At 40.5% G+C, this 16,460-nt stretch overlaps 1 protein-coding gene across 6 annotated transcripts in view; it reads right to left on the bottom strand.

Annotated features, from left to right (window-relative positions):
* Nucleotides 1–1,450: 1,450 nt before the first annotated feature.
* Nucleotides 1,451–16,460, bottom strand: part of rap1gapb (RAP1 GTPase activating protein b) — a 132,998-nt gene continuing 117,988 nt past the window's right edge. For 5 of the 6 annotated variants that reach the window (XM_034083066.1, XM_034083067.1, XM_034083069.1 and 2 more), the window contains 16 exons: nucleotides 16,368–16,451; nucleotides 16,185–16,285; nucleotides 15,600–15,729; nucleotides 11,971–12,126; nucleotides 11,752–11,823; nucleotides 11,576–11,662; nucleotides 10,655–10,798; nucleotides 9,125–9,256; nucleotides 6,911–6,988; nucleotides 5,696–5,805; nucleotides 4,251–4,367; nucleotides 3,496–3,625; nucleotides 2,999–3,095; nucleotides 2,451–2,542; nucleotides 1,654–1,701; nucleotides 1,451–1,541 (listed from right to left, as the gene is read on the bottom strand). In XM_034083066.1, the coding sequence (XP_033938957.1) occupies nucleotides 1,693–1,701; nucleotides 2,451–2,542; nucleotides 2,999–3,095; nucleotides 3,496–3,625; nucleotides 4,251–4,367; nucleotides 5,696–5,805; nucleotides 6,911–6,988; nucleotides 9,125–9,256; nucleotides 10,655–10,798; nucleotides 11,576–11,662; nucleotides 11,752–11,823; nucleotides 11,971–12,126; nucleotides 15,600–15,729; nucleotides 16,185–16,285; nucleotides 16,368–16,451 (1,539 nt within the window). In that variant the 3' untranslated portion in view covers nucleotides 1,451–1,541; nucleotides 1,654–1,692. The remainder of the gene's footprint in view (nucleotides 1,542–1,653; nucleotides 1,702–2,450; nucleotides 2,543–2,998; nucleotides 3,096–3,495; nucleotides 3,626–4,250; nucleotides 4,368–5,695; nucleotides 5,806–6,910; nucleotides 6,989–9,124; nucleotides 9,257–10,654; nucleotides 10,799–11,575; nucleotides 11,663–11,751; nucleotides 11,824–11,970; nucleotides 12,127–15,599; nucleotides 15,730–16,184; nucleotides 16,286–16,367; nucleotides 16,452–16,460) is intronic. The other variant, XM_034083068.1, reaches the window with a different exon arrangement.

Below are 16,460 nucleotides of genomic sequence, written 5' to 3'. Positions count from 1 at the left end.
ATAAACTCCATGTGTCAGTTCTTTCCTTCATCATAAATTGAAAAACATGAATAAGCTTCTCTGCTCTGAAAAGGGGAGCTGTTTCAGTCTTACGTTTTCTGCAGTCAGGAGATAACACAGTTCACCATTCATCGGGGCAGATATGTACAAATAAATAAATGTCTGCCTAAGTTTTTACATTCAAGCCAGCTGGAGGCAACACAGTGCCTTCATTATGACCCTCCTTCAAAGCAGCTCGCAGGACACAATCATTTTAAAGGCAACTTCAGGAGGAGTCACAGTGAAATTCATATTCAGCATATTGACCTTTTTTTCCAAGAGGTCGCCATACGAAATAAATCTGCAAATGTAGTGCTTAGGTCACGTACTTACACGTATTACACTTTACAAATAAAGTAGGAAACTGTGAACATTTGTCTCTCTATCAGCGATGTGCACTGCATCTGGAGATGTTGGCTGGTTTCTGATAAAACACAAATCACAGGGACAACACCTCTATGTCAAGCATGGCAACAGTGTACAGAGGTTTTTGGCAAGCAGATTTACACCATGCACAGTACCGTTGTACACACACACTTGTACACAGACATCGAGTCAACAAGTGGTGTGGGACAAAAGTCTAAACAGCAGTACCTTGACGTATGGATTGAGGATGCATGTTGCTGGTTGGAGCACTGCAGTAATTACGCTTTTTACTCTTGTTTTTTTACTAAGTTGCATCTCTATCGTATTTCTTTCTACATAATTACTGTATTACAGTACAATTTTGAATACAAAATTGCAGACACAATTTACTGTACCCTATATTACCCATTACCCACCTAGAAGGGAGGCGACTGATCCTATTACAGCCACCAACAACAGCATTGTAGAAGTACCCTCCGTTAAAAACATGACGGGTTGACCGAAGCTGTCGTAAAACACGACAAATATCCACAGCAGAATACTCAGAAGAAGAAAAGACCAATAAAACACAAAAAGTGGCCTTGACAGACAGCCTCACACACACACCTGGTACATCAAAGTTAAACCCATGTACAATATCACACTGGGATGTGAGGTTGACATTTAAAAAAACATGTTTCTATCTACTGCAACTCTCCTCTCTATAGACTGTTTAACAAGCTAAAACAAGCAGCAGTTGTTTCATCGGTTATGTTTTCATTCCCCATTATTTAACCCCAGTTCTTACCCTGATCCTTTCAAGACGACACACGACAGCACAAATCTGTTTTCAGAGCTTACTGGCTTGACGAATGATACAGCAGCCAGGCTTATTCTGCTAAGCCAGCTGATGGATGACAGTCAGTAATGATGCTGCATGGCTGTGGAGGTGTCCTTTCCCATGCTTTGAGCTTACAGGGTTCCCCATTGAGCTGGAGTGAGGGACGATAGGTGGGTTCATGTCCAGTCAGAGGATCCATGCCAAACATACAAAGAAAGATCTGTCAGTCTCTTGATCTGCCTTCTGACTCGGCTCCTATTCTGCGTCAGTGGTTCCCTTGGCTCGTTTTTGGTTAAAGATGCCTCTAATGGCAATGCTGAGACAAAGGAGGAAAATGTTACGCACACAAAATAGAAGGATCAGGTGAATGAAAGGTTCAAATAAGTCTTTAAGTCGTACAATTATGACTAGTCAACATTATGTCTCACCGGAAGATGGACGTTGATGCAGTGATCAGAGCAGTGTGGCTAACAGTTCTGCATACAGACATACAAAAGAAGAGGGCATAGTTAATACAGACAAATGTAATAACAGAAATCTTACAACAACACAAAACATTAGAAACACTGCAGTTCATTTTCATTTTCTTCAGTGATTATTGTGTCTATTCTGGTTTTCTATGCTTTCCGCATGAATTTATAAATGGCAATGTAGAACACCCCTTTCGTCCGGACTCGAATTTCAAACTATTGGACTGATGGCACAGATTTTTTTTTAAACATTCACCGTTCCCAGAAGATTGATATTATTGACTGGTGATTGTGAATATCTTTGATGATCCCTTAAGTGTTCATCAGGTCAAAATGAGACCAATAACTGCAAAACTAAAGACATTACAATCAGCCTAAGATGTATTTTGAATTTAGAGCAAATTATTAAATGTTAGCATGATAACACGATAAAATAAAAGATGTTAACATACATATTTAACATCTGCATGTGAGCATTGTCTTTGGAGGAATTTAGCATTTAGCTCAAAGATGTATTGTTCCTAACTGTAACGATCTTGTTGATGTACTTTTTAGTCTATGAAATATCATAAAAGGGGGAACAAATACATATATAACAACGACCCATTAGAAGTTGCCAGTACTGTAAAATCCCAAAGTTCAAAGCAGAGGGAGTTTCACACCATAGGACCCCTTTACACAAAGGAACATTCTTTCAGTGACTTTGTAAAACATGGAGGACCACCTAATGAAGAATGACAAGCAGGTTGTCTCACCGATGAGGAGCGCTCTGTCTTGGGCCGGTTGTCTGTCCCTTTGGGCTCCGAGCTCTTCACTCCATCCGGTTGCTGCTGCAGACGAGACGCTGCTGGGAAAGAGGCAACACAAGCGTCGCTGTCATAGTTTATAAACTCAAGCACATAATGCTGCCAGCTGTTCTATCACAAAAAGGATATCCAAGCATGTAAGAGAATAACGTTCTAGAGTGAAGCGTCAGTCATTTCAAAAGAACAGTAACTGTGTGGAAATCACAGATCAGTCTGCAATAATGTACATTTTAGAATATATTAATTTCTGAAGAGTTTGTAACACAGACTGGTCCTTCTGGTGTTGGCAGTGAGTTCCACTAATGAAGCTAAGGTGAGGATCAGTGCTCAAGGGTGTTTGGATATGAATTGCTCGGGATGTGGAGAGTGTTATTCTTACATCCGCTCCATCTAGATTTCCCCCAGATAGTGTTGATATGGGGCCCTTGTGAACTTGTCTCTCACACCTTCAGGCTATCACTGTCCCAGAAATATGAGCTCTTTACTGCTTAACTCACCTGGAACACTCCCCTGGGTTGCACTGCACGAACTGTCCTCCATTGAACTGTACGTAAATGACTCTCCCTTGAGTGGCGTAACACAAGACGCACTTTCCTGTAGGAAGCGTAAAGGAAGTTATGTCATTTTTTTTACCAGAAATGTTTTAAAGGAAATGCTGACAGCTTAATTATAACCACAGCTCTACTCCAAAACAGTATTGGCATCTTCTATACTTTTGACATGCAAATGAACGTAAGCAAAACTATATAGATTACGATGGGATTCATGTTGAGACCTGCCATTACTGGGATGAAGTGAAATCCATCAAACCATCTCACATTAAGGTAACCAAAAAGGAACAAGATTACTAGCTTATTATTCCCCACAGTAAACATGAGCTGAATGATAAATATGTCATCAGCTGTGAGACGCTGCCTGCGGTTTTGGTTTTTGGGAAGTGGCATGCATATATGTACTTTCATTATGTGTTGTCTCTCTGTCTGTCTCCACCCACCAGTCCGGTGTCGTACTCCTCCTCTGCCTCGTGCTCCTCCACTACGCTGGCAAAGCTGCTGGCGTTGGAGGAAGAGCGGGAAAGGTCCTGCGCCTCAGGGATGGACGGCGCCCTGCAACACATCGCCAAACTACACACCTGGGTCACTCTGACCGCAACAAACTCCTGTGTTTCCCATACGGTAAATGCATTTAAAGTAGGACAATCAACATGTTTTCTTTATTTTTGTTCTACTATTCCCTCCAAAAGTATAATTAATTCATCATCTTCATTTCACAGCACCTCAGGTAGCACTTTAAAGCAACATGACAGCAGTGGGTTTGTCTGTGCCAGGTTATTGCGTAATCTAAAAAGCTGTTCTGTAGTTAATGCAACCCCCAAATTAGATTTCATCAAGGACTTGGCAATACTCAAGAACAAGTAAACTAGTTTTCCAGCTAAACATGTCACTCAGCACTATAGTACATTCTAGAATATATTGTCTCACATTAACTTTAGTTTTGGGAGTGTTTTTGGAACAACAATAAACAAGAATTTTAGAGACAATTTGAAAAATATAAGGTGAATTGTGTAGCTTCATTTAAGTAAATGGCCCAAAAATGACTGAGGGTAATCCTCCATGCACGGTTGCTGTTCCATTTAATACAAATATTCCCTATTGACCGACCCAAGGGACCATTCATCACAAATATCTTGTCAATGTACGTAAATATAATAAAGTATACTATTATATTGTTGATTAAAATAATATTCACCTGTTCCTAGTAGTAGGGAATTCAGGAGAGCTGTGATTGGAGGAGTTGTCTGATCTGTTTTCCAGAAAGAAGTGGATGCCCTCCGGTGTCCTCTGGGTGCTGGGTGACACCTCTCGACTTCAGGGCAAGAATGGAGATGGCCATATGAAAATGCAGTCAGTTTCATATGATGACACATTAGACAAACTCTTGAGGAATGTTTAACACTTTCATATCTTCTGATCATGTGCCTTTAACTGCCACAGACTGTTGTTTAACTTTTGTTTAAAGTTTGTTTTCCCATTGAAGTGACATGCACATCAACTGCTGCATCACACATATAAATAACATACAAGTCCCCATTTTAACAACAAGCAGTTTTATCTAAATGGATTGTGTGGGAGTCTCTAAGTGCACTTCCTATTTCGGTTCATGTATGAACGTGTATGTTTTTTCACAATGCACTTTTATTCAGCAGCAGGTAAGCTTGTTTGGATATTACTGAATGCATTAATGAGATTGTTTATTTGGCCATCACATTATTTCCATGCACATTTCAGATTTACAAAAAATATGATAGTAATTCATATGTGGGTGCATGTTATCTGACAATTGCATGCACGTATCCTGGGCAACCCCAGCTGCTGTTAATGTCCCCACAAGGAACAACAACTACAGTAAAGCATTTCAAATCCCCATTGTTTCTCTAAACAGCCCAACAAAAATAGCTTGCAAGACTTAATTTGCTCATTTTCAGTCTCATACTTTCTTCCCCCCCCCACCCCCAAAACATGTTTACATGCTTTAATGTTTAAAAAACACTTGATTGGCCGCCGGACAGTTCAGTGGTAGGAGCTGGCGGTCAAAATGCGGTCACCACTGCCTAGTAAGTCAGTCAAATCCTGAGCCGGCCGAGCATTTCAGGCAATGTCCTCCCCTCTGTCTCTCCCTTTCAATAATAAGATCTCCAATAAAAGGAAAAAACACTTATATATATATATATATATATATATTCAGACAAACACTCATTGTCTGTCTGAATATACGAGTAATCACCCTCTGTCTGAAACCCTTCCTTTAAGTGCCTGTCTGTTTAAGCCCCCCTCCTGGAAAAGCCCATTGTGCTCTCATTGGCAGGCCAGAAACAAAGGGTAGACCCTTGAAAAGTTAATTCTATAGCAGTTGTTGGAGATAGTTTGATGGGGGGCTTATTTCTATAAGCCTGCATGTGACATAGGAAGGGAAGCTCCTAAGGATGGTTGATTCTCATGTTAGCTCACTAGGCACTCCAGATGTGTGTACAGTACACAGGCACTTAAATAGAGAGCCTTTCATAATGTGTCCAGTTTTAACAGTGTGCCTTCTAATGGCTAATTTCCTCATTGTAATGCCTTGCTTCCATCTGTTGCAACACTATTCTGTCCTCACTACCCACTCACTGCGGATCAGCGGTGCTGTCCTCTCACCTCCTCTCTTGGACCTCCTGGATGTTCTCGATGCCAATGGCGCTGCTGCGGCGGGAGCTGAATGGGCCAGACTTTTTCCTGGTCGGGCTTTTCCCAGGAATTATCAATGACTGACGGTGGGCAGGGAGAGGAGAGTCAGACACACGATCGGGGGTAGTGTCATCATTCACAAGAATATGATACATTAAGCTACTGAAGGGAAATATGTGCACACGGCAAAATGAATTATGGACTGATGATTTGATTAATCCTCTGACACATTAAGAAATATGTTTTACAAATCCACTCTGCTCTGAGATTCTGAAATTAGTTAATATTAATATATTCAAATACAATTTAAAATTATAAGGTCAGACTGTGGAGTTTAAAAATGCAAAAGGTCTAGTACACACTGACTATGTAAAAGAACATCAGTGGGAGTTTAACAAAAAAAAAAAGTTTACTGTTCTGCTCTACAATAAAGGCTTGACTGCCTAATAAGAGCTCATTAAAACTCAAAACAACCTGCCCTGTATGTACCTATGACTTTCACTATAATGTATATAGTTGTACCCACACTTCCAAATTGACAAATGATATATTCATTTGAATTCATACAGTCACTTTTTTTCATTTTATTTCTTACATTTCTTCCTTTCTCTTTATTATTATTATTCTTATTCTTATTCTTATTCATTAATTACATTTTAACCTATACAGTCACGTTATACATTTAAAAAATAAAATATATATATATATTCTTACCTTTCTTTATTTCTATTATTATTATTATTATTATTATTATTATTATTATTATTATTATTATTATTATTATTATTATTATTATTATTATTATTATTATTATGTGAATTCATATGTGTCCTGCTGTGTTTACCATCATTGCTGTTGCTGCTAAGATACCTGCGTTTCCCTAAGGGGAGCAATAAAGGTTGATCTTATTTTATGTTATCTTTAAAGACCAATTTAAAAGTGAAATTACGTGTGGTCCAGGTACTATATGTATAAATGCATGAATGACTGAAGTTCTCATTAAAAACATTGCTATCAAATCTGAAAACTTCTCACTGCTACAGGAAATAAAACAGGCACATTTCAAACTACAAACTACGTACTGCTCACTTACATTATGAAAATATGAAACATTAAAAGATAAAAGTAAAGAAAGAAAAAAGAGAGACAACAACAGTAAACAAGAAGGGAGAAATATACATGAACCTCTTCTATTGTTCCTATTCCTATGGCACTGCCTCGGCGTCCATATTTACTGGGACTTTTCCCTGGAACAAGCAATGACTGAGCCACACAAGACAGGGAAAGCACAGAGAGAGAGGAGAGGATAGATGGGAAACAAGTAAGGTGGGAGGAAAAGAAAAGAACACATCATAAGATATCATGCAAACAGCACAAATCATTTTAACAGCAAGCTGCAAAGGAGCTTGAAAAAGAGCTAGCAGTACGACTTAATAGAGAGCACAATATCGAAGAAATAGTCAAAAGCTTTTAAAGCAAACTGGGGTCCCGACACAGAGGGGCACAGCAGGAGATAGAGTGCCACAGAGAGAGAGCAGGCATGTCGCCCCTTTCTGCCCTGAGGGTTACAGGGTTGCTTAGCGATGCATTCAGAAGGAGTAAAAAGGCAGACAGAATCCAAAGGGAATAGCTTTTAAGGAATAGGCCCAGGGGCGGACTGGGGGGAAAAAGTGGCCCGGGGATTAATTGACAAACAGGCCCACTTAATGCGCGGCATGTATCGGCCGGCCGGCGACGAAAGTATGTTACTTAACAAAAAACCCTATGGTTTTAATGTTATTTTGGACAATTATTCATATAGTAATCACATTGAGCTCTTGAGTTGCCTAGAGCAAAAATAGTTACGGCATATATTTAGTGATTTTAATGTTAACAGATCATTGATGCAATAACATTTTGACCCAATTTGCCTGACTTGACACATGGAATAAAACATGGGCGACGTATGAAGCATCCTCAATGTGGGAGAGACAATTTAACAGGAGGTGTGGGCAGGTGATGGACCTGGGGCAAGCTCCCCCGGGAAGATTTTTTTTTAAATGTTGAAGTTAAATGCATCAATCTGGTCCATTTTGAGAGCAAAATTAGGCACTAAATCTATTGCAGTCAGTAGGGGCTTGGACTGTGAGCCGTAGGGTCGCCGGTTCAAGTCCCCGACCAGACCTATTTGGAGTGTGGACTTCTACTTGGAGAGGTCCCAGTTCACCTCCTGCCCTGCCGTGGTGCCCTTGAGCAAGAAACCAGACGAGGCTGTACCTTTAGTAATGAATATTACATGTTGTGAGGACATCTTTCCACCAATAATTCCAATAAGTAATCCAAAATGTATTCACTTCAGGTTTACGAAAGTAACTGTAATCAAATTACTCATTTTTCAAATGTAACACGAGCTAAATACAGTTACTTGATTTTTGTATTCTGATTACGTAACGCTGTTACATGTATTCCGTTACAACCCAACCCTGGCCACACCCCACTGGGCTGGGCTGGGCCGGAACACTTACAAATGTGGGCCGGTAGGATTTAGGCAAAAAAAAAAAGATTTTTTTTTTTTTATTAACTTTTTTTTTTTTTGGCCCTCCGGCCCACACACAGCACCGGCCCACCGGGGAAACTCCCGGTATTCCCAATGGCCAGTCCGCCCCTGAATAGGCCTGTAACATGGGGTTAAGTTAGTCCCATTTCAAAGTACTGACAAATCCTAAATGGCAATGAAAATTGAAATATATTTAAGCCCATCTTTGAACAATTAGGGCGTTGCGTTCCTTGGCTTGTGCCATGCATGCTCTGCAGTCACACATGCACATATACAAGGCTGCGAAGAGAGGTCGTAACATAAACAGGAGCAGACAGACATGACAGAAGCATAGTAAGGAGGGAGGGAGTCTGGGTAGTCATACAGTTACACTAAGCACACTTCAAGGCTGAGGATAGAGACTTAACCGGGGCTCTAAAACAATCTCACATCGAGAAGGAAACCATCCGATTCATTCCACGATGGATAGTCTATTCTTCACATCATCCTTGATTTCTAACCTAACAGTCACCCTGTTTGAAGATGATCTCAACAGATGAGAATGATTGATGAAATTAATGATGGTGATTTTCCAAACAAAACCATCATTAATAGGAACAAGATGAGCCGCAAATTAAAAAAGGCAAATAATGGAAGCCACTTTAGAATAATGCAAGGGTAAATTAAAAGTGTCAGGAATGAAAATCAGCATTAAATAATAACATAATGAGAGTAAAGTGATACAATGTGCTGACAGGGGCAATTAGCTTATAAGAAATAATATAGGTAAGCAGTCTGTATTCATCCACTGTGCTGGATATACTGTATACTGTATCCTTTATGTATGATACGTGGCTTCATGTGAACCAAAACGGGCTACTTACAATCCCTGGGGTTTTGGGGCTCTCTGCGGGATTGTGGGTAAAGCTGCCACTGTGGCTAGTGGAGAAAGTGTTTGACTTCCTGTTACTGAGGCCCATGGCGTCCATAGACTGGCTTCTGCTACGGATGACCCGCTACAGAGAGAAACGAGGAGATACTGTCAGAGGATCCACTTTGATGTTTTGGGGGAAATGCAACTCACCGACCGATTTCTCAAAAGATCGTATACCAAATATATGTGAATATACAAACAATAAAATTACATTAATCCAAATTACCTCAAGTTTCATAAATGAGGGTATGCTTATCTGTATTACATATTCACACAAATTGATGGAAGGGCTTTTTAATAGAAAGCGTTGTCACAATATTTAAGTAAAAGGTGATGATAATAGAGTTAATGATGGATGAATTCCATTTAGCTGAATCTGTTTTCAGGGTCTTGAATTATTCTTTGCGGTCTCACTCTTGTGATCACCCTAACTTTTATTATTTTTTAATTTTTTATTAAAACTTTATTTAACCAGGTTTTAACCACCAAGGGATTATGTGATGCGTATTGTGAAATGTTAATAAGTGTGGAAGATTTTTAGAATAAATGTGTTAAATCTCTGAGGAGAACAAATGTGTGTGTACTTACATGTGTGTTTGTTTGTGTGTACACATGACCACATCCTGGTTTGTGCTTGCATGTGTGTACGCAGGACTATTTTCGAACGCTTAGGGGCAGTGCCAGTCAACAAGCAGGAGGGAGAAGCTGCGTGAAATAAATGTAGGTTCACGGGAAGTCGAGGAGAGTGTAGGCTTTGTACATCTCTATGTATCTTTTGAGGTGTTTTTGTGTAATTAGAGGGGCAGATGAGACACAATGTGAGCAAGGAGGACAGCGAGAGAAAATAGGAGAATTTACACAGTTTGAGGAAAACAGAGGGAAACATATCATTTGTGGAGATTTGAGGGACAGAAAAATATGCTCTTGATAGTTAGAGAAACAGACATGATTTGTGTGCAAGATTTATAGAAAGGTATTGTATGCTTGCATGCATAATAAAAGAATTTTAAGCCAGAGGCTGAGAGAAAAATTGGTATATAAGATGGCAAAGAACGACTTGTTGTCACATGGGTAGACATGCAAACTGCATCATCAGCTCCCTAATGAGGGGTCATTAAATGGTTCATCAGGCACAAACAATCACAGCTCCTACCGCCGAGCCTCAGCGGCGGGGCCACGCTCCACCAGCCTAATGTCCATTGATGAAGCACTCAGTCAGAGAAAGTGACTCGTACACAACAGGACACCGTGCAGCCCCGAAACCTCACCATCATGTACAAACACAGCAGTCCCAGCCAAGTGAAATCAAATGCCACAGGGCTGTTCTTTTGAGATACTGTACATGTTCTCTGCTTTGTTTTCTCATGTGTGAATACCCAGAATCCCACCAAGAGAGGGAAAGGGAGATAAAAGCACCCTAACAGTGTGTGCATTCACTCTCATGCATGTGGGGTTGCAGATTAACAGGAGGGTGCTGTACCTTGAAGGATTCAAAGAAGCCTCCTCCGCCTGCTCCGGCCCCGTTCTCCAGCTTTTCATCGTCTCCACCCAGACCCATCATGGACTGGCTGTTGATGTGCAGCTCCTCGTACAGAGTCTCTAACAGGGCTGACCGTGTGCGCTCCTGACAACAACAACACACTCAGTCTGCACAGGTACTAACTCTGTCTAAGGCCCAATTCCAAACCGACCCCTGCAAGCCACCACACACTTCCACTCCCTCCAACAGTGGCTCTGCATCGGGCCTGACTTCACCTGCTGCATGTCGCAGAACAAGCTGGGTACAAATAGTTCTGTGCAAATATTTACTCGTAAACTGTGCAAAAAAAGAGACATTTAATATTGACATGTTGATTTGAACTTTAAGGTTACATTGTATTTTTTACATTTTTTAGACCCAGGTCTAGAGAACCGTAGACTTGTTTATTTGATTGTAATGTTTCAGATATTTACAGGGACTGTTGCAAAAACCAATCATAAACATTATATTTAAAACAAAAAGAGTTACATAAAAAAACACCACTAAAGTGTATTTTGAATTTTAATTATATTACATTTTATATAATTTTTGTTTGAAATCTGCCTAAAAATATCCCTAAAATAGCTGTTTGAAAATGTATGACATTTCCTGTTTCTGCCTGAGATAGTGGAGATTGTCCCAAAGCTGGCCGCTGTATTTACACCCTCCACCTGAAATAAGGGAGCCTCGTCAGGATGATAGACATCAGCGCTATAGCTCACTGGCTTGTTGTCGAAGAATGTTTAGATGACGATAAATCTATGTTGGCACTTGAAATAGATTCCTGTTAGGAATAGAGGCAGTAGGGTGCACACCTATTCCAAAGTTGTACACACACACTTCTCACAGGCATTCACACTTGAATTGCAACACACTTCTCACCTCGAGCGTGGCAAACTTCTCAGCCTTGTAGCAGGCGTACTCAGCATTGATGAGCTTAGTGAAGAGGAACTCCCGGAACTCTGGGCCCTGAGGACGGTAAATATAAGGGAAGGAAAGGCAGAGAGAATGAAGGCTGTCTGCTTGCAAACCTGAATTAAGTTTGTGTGACTGCTGACCTTTTTGAAAACGGCAGGGTCAGGCAGAGCCGGCCCAAAGAAAGGTACATCATCCCGCGCTGTCACAGACACCTGGAGGAAAGAGCAGGTGAGCAAAGGCTATGATACACTGAGATACGTGATGCACATGTCAATTACAAACTCCTGAAAACAAAAGTGAATGAATATGATTTTTTCCCGCAGTTTCTTGATACAGTTTTGTCTGTCTTTGGCACCAACCTTGTATGTGACATTTTCCGTACACGCGTTCTCCACCTGCACCACCACGTACCCATGCAGGAAGTTGGACTGGATCATGTCTGGAACAAAGGGCGTGTTCTCCTCCTGGAACACGATGGCTACGATATCATTGCCTATGTGCCTCTTCCTCTGCAGCTGGATGGCACAGATAAACAAAAGTCACAACGGCGGAAACATCTGAGATTACCAGTTTGAGAAATCACAGAAGCAAGCTGGTCGCAGAATCACTGCCAGGATTCGTGCTGACAGATTGATTGGGGATAAATATAGTCCAGGCAGAGAGGTGGACAGGAATCTAATCCAAAAATACCACCCTGGTTTTAGAATTTTATCAGCCAACTTTTGCTATGGATTTAACACAACAAGTAAGTTATATCTGCAGAGCACCTTTACATCTATACAATAAACAAAAATAGTATAAATCACAAGTTCTTCTCACATATATGATGGAGTATACTACACTTAGAAATAACTATAGGCCCTCATAAAATCGACTTTATCTGTCTTTGAGAACTGCCACTGTAAGTGATGTTGCCCCTCTGCTGTACCACGGGCTATATTGCTGAAGTCCCTTTACATGAATGCAGCTGTGACAAGGGTAGACTAGTTCAGGCCTCAGCTTTCACAGGTGGGAGTGAATGAATCCAAAAACCAGTGGACGCTCTGCAACATTAAACAAAAATGGAGATTCTGCAGATGGCTGACTGTCAGCGTCCTATAGCGTCACTGCTTAAAAGCTGCATTTTCCTTGTTGCCAAAAAGTAAAAGGTTGCCAAAAGAACGCTCGTGTACTTGGAGGACAGTGTGACTGTGCCAAAGTGTGAGGTTTCTATCCAAGCTATATCTTTTTAAACTTGTCAAACAGGAGCACCTTCTTCCTCTGCTGAAATATGAATTGTGTCACCTCATTGCCTTCTGCTTGGAATTCTTATAAAGACGTCAAATTACTTTTTGTACATTTTTTAATTTATGACTATAAATTAAAAGGACTTTATAGAAGTTGGGGTGAGTATCCTGTATGTAATCATTTCCCAGAAATGTTTTCATACTAGCAGTCAAACCATGAAATAGTAGTGGACACCCGAATGTCAACATATATATTCTGCTCAGCCATCCGAGATTAACCCAAATCACTCCACAGGATGGAAGCTGAGGCAGGTATATCAGATTTTGCAAACGGATACAGTTCGAAAAACAGATCTGCTCTGTCATAAATGTTCTCGGTGCAGTGTTGGAAAAAATAGCCCCAGCTCTGATGATCCTCCTCAGTAAACATTGTGACACCTGCACTGCAGCAGCATGAGTTGATTATCCTCTGTCAGTCATCAGACTGAAGTCCAGACATCTCACAAAGGCTCCTCACACCTGGTAGCTGTAGTGTCAGTCTGTGCACATTTTTACTCTGGAGTTTATAGATTATTCTTCCCCATTTAGCAGTCTAATTACTTGTCAGTTGCTGTAAAGTTTACAGCAACTGACTGTTAAAGACAGTCTGTTTGTTCACATGAGAACAATCATCCATCTGTTTCAGGCGCTGGCAAGATTTCGTAATATGCTGACGTCATAGCGGTCATAAAAACCAGACACTTTAAGTCAGAACTGTTTGGTAGGAGTCCAACAACTCAATATTAAATATGTGCAAATGGTCCAGACGTTTATCCTAATCAAAAGTTCCTTATTCTCTTTTGCGAAACGTATGCATTGTTTCACAGGAAAATAAAGTTTTCAAGAGAATTTAGACTACAATTTGACAGACATAAATGAGCAGCAAGTCATTTGTGAAGCAAATTACAGCCTCACCCGGACCGCATATTTTGATACATCTAATGATAAAGTTATTTTTGTTAAAATGTATGTCTCAGACCGTAGACAGGTTATATTTGGCTGTAGAGGCAGGGCAGCCAGGTTACTACTGCATCATCCCTGAGCTTATTAGCTGCCAGCTTTGATATTTACTTACGCACAGGGGCTTTCTTAGCTCAGAAAAGCCAAATAACATTCCTCCCATTTCTCTGTGCACATGGACTACTAAACTCACCAAGGACAGTCAGACACTTAAAAAGCTAACTCAGTAAGCGTGGGGCTGGACTGAGACACTTGACATCTGTTAATGCCGTACATCCGCTCCAATCTAATCCCATTCACTTAGATCTGGCTGCATTAATGTTGTAGCTTCTCCCTCCTGAGATAATGCTATGTTATTAAGGTTGCACTTTGCCTTTTTTCTTGAGTTCCCTCATGAATCATGTTATGTGGGTGTTGTTTATGTCCTCTGTTTCTCTTCTTGCCTCGGCAATGTGGACAGTCTGTGCAGTGTTACTGTGGTGACACAGTTCAAAGCACTCAAAGAGGCAGTGCAGAGCTGAGGACTAATGCAACTTACTGCAACATTTCATCAAAGAGATAAAAGTCTCTAGCCACAAAAACCAACAGCAGGGAAACGTGCCAGTAAGAATATTGCATATGCTTTTGGAAAATTGTCAAAACAATTAAATGTCTCTTCAACAGTACGGCAAGTGAGGACACCAGACCTAAGAAAATGTGACTGCTTAGAATAATGCACTTTACTTGAAAAGCTCAAGTAAAGAAGAAAATAAACATATTTTAAATGGTCCTATTGTGCTTTTCTGGGGCTTTCATTTTCCTGTCGTGTGTTATATGGGTGTGTGTGCATGCGAATGGTCTGCAAAGGCTAAAATGCTGTTATTCTTTCTGAACATTAAAGCATGTAAACATTTCACAGTATCGGAACACAATACAAATATGAACCTTAATGTTAGCATAATAGGGCCCCTTCAAAGTATGCATGCTCATTAATTAAAGTGATAGTTTTAGGATATAAGATAAATTGCTTTCTTGTTGGAGCCAAGAGTTCACATCAATACCAATCTCACTGTGAGCCTGAAAATGGAAAAACTGCTGGCCTTGCTCTGTCCAAAGGTCAAAAACACAATCTTCCTACCAGCACTAATGGATATATTTTTGTATTTAATCTAGACAAAAACAAAGTTAACATTTGAAACTTGTGGAAGGTAGGGGTCATCCAAGAAAAAGTAATTAACCTTAGCTGAGAGGATTGTATTTCAACATTTTTCACATTTTTGTTTTAGTACCAATAGATTAGGGTTAATTAGAGATAAGAGTTTTTATTTCCTTCGGAAAGATTGTGGAATCTTTTTATCTTACTCTGGTTTTATTGATCAAATCAGGTTTTATTTATATAGCACATTTAAAAAAAATGATTTTTGGTCGAGCCAAAGTGCTGTACATGCAATAAAAAAACTCTGACGAGAGGGCCAGGGAGAAGAAGTGAGTCTTTAGTGTCGATTTAAAAACCCCTAGGGTCTGGGCCGACCTCACGTGGAGGGGCAGAGTGTTCCAGAGCCTAGGGCCAGCTGCTGCGAAGGCTCGGTGACAATACAGTCAAACTATTCCTTTAACCCTTTAAATGTAGAGTTTAAAGCCTTGACATTTCAGCTGTTGCTCTCATCTGATGTGTGGAGGATTTACATGGATAACTTTATAAATGAATTAGTGAAGGCCATGAAAACTACCAAGAATACACATATAAGTTACCCTGGTAATGAATCATTAGAATGTCATTATACCTGCTGTGAGTCACCTTCCGTGTAAGGCAGCTTGGTTGACACATGGAACATTATGTCCATATTATGGAAAGTTGTGTAGACGGATTCGGTCCCCGTCTGCCCATGAGCGACATCCAGTCCACCCCGAAACCTGAAGAAGAAAAAGAAGAGGTGGAGGTTTAAAAAGCAAAGAAGAAGCAAGAAAAAGAAGAGAGTATAGCATGGAGGAGAAGAGAAGACTATAATCAGTGAAGTCAAAGAGAGGACTGAGATGAAAAGAGAGAAGATGGAAAAGAGACGAACAAAGCTGTGTAAGGAGTGGAACACAAGAACATGCTCTCTAAGGACCCAGCCGATCCACCCTCATCCATCATTGAGGGAATGCCAAGGGCACTTCTTCTGCCTACTCAATCACAATGTCAGCAACACTGCAAATATCAAGACACTCTAAAGCGCTTTTTTAAGCCAACTCTGATCAATAGCAAAGTGAATGATGGCCTGCTTCTGGCAGACATGAGGTGAAGAGCTATACTAAGAATTAAGCAACATCATTTACATCTGCTGCAGAGAAACACTCAAATTGATTGATCTTAAAAGTGTCCAAACCCTTTAAAGTCATGAAGTTCAACCTTGTGGCCCAGAAACTCCAAGAACTCCACAAAGGAGGGACTTTCTTCCATATTCCCAAACAGCTCCTCTTCTGTTGTCTGAAGAAAAGGACATTTTCAGGAGGAGTGACACATACTACAAAAGCAAAGATTAGCAGTGGTATCTCTGAAGCTCACTCACCTGGCCAAACGTTTGATAAATAACCCCAAACTTGAAGTTGTTGCTGATCACATGCTCATCAAAGGTGACAATGAGCCTTGATGCCTGAGGACG

The sequence above is a fragment of the Pseudochaenichthys georgianus genome, chromosome 5, assembly GCF_902827115.2.
Source record: "Pseudochaenichthys georgianus chromosome 5, fPseGeo1.2, whole genome shotgun sequence".
NCBI lineage: Eukaryota > Metazoa > Chordata > Actinopteri > Perciformes > Channichthyidae > Pseudochaenichthys > Pseudochaenichthys georgianus.
Note: the sequence above shows the minus strand (reverse complement) of the source record. Positions and strands in the feature narration are given on the sequence as shown.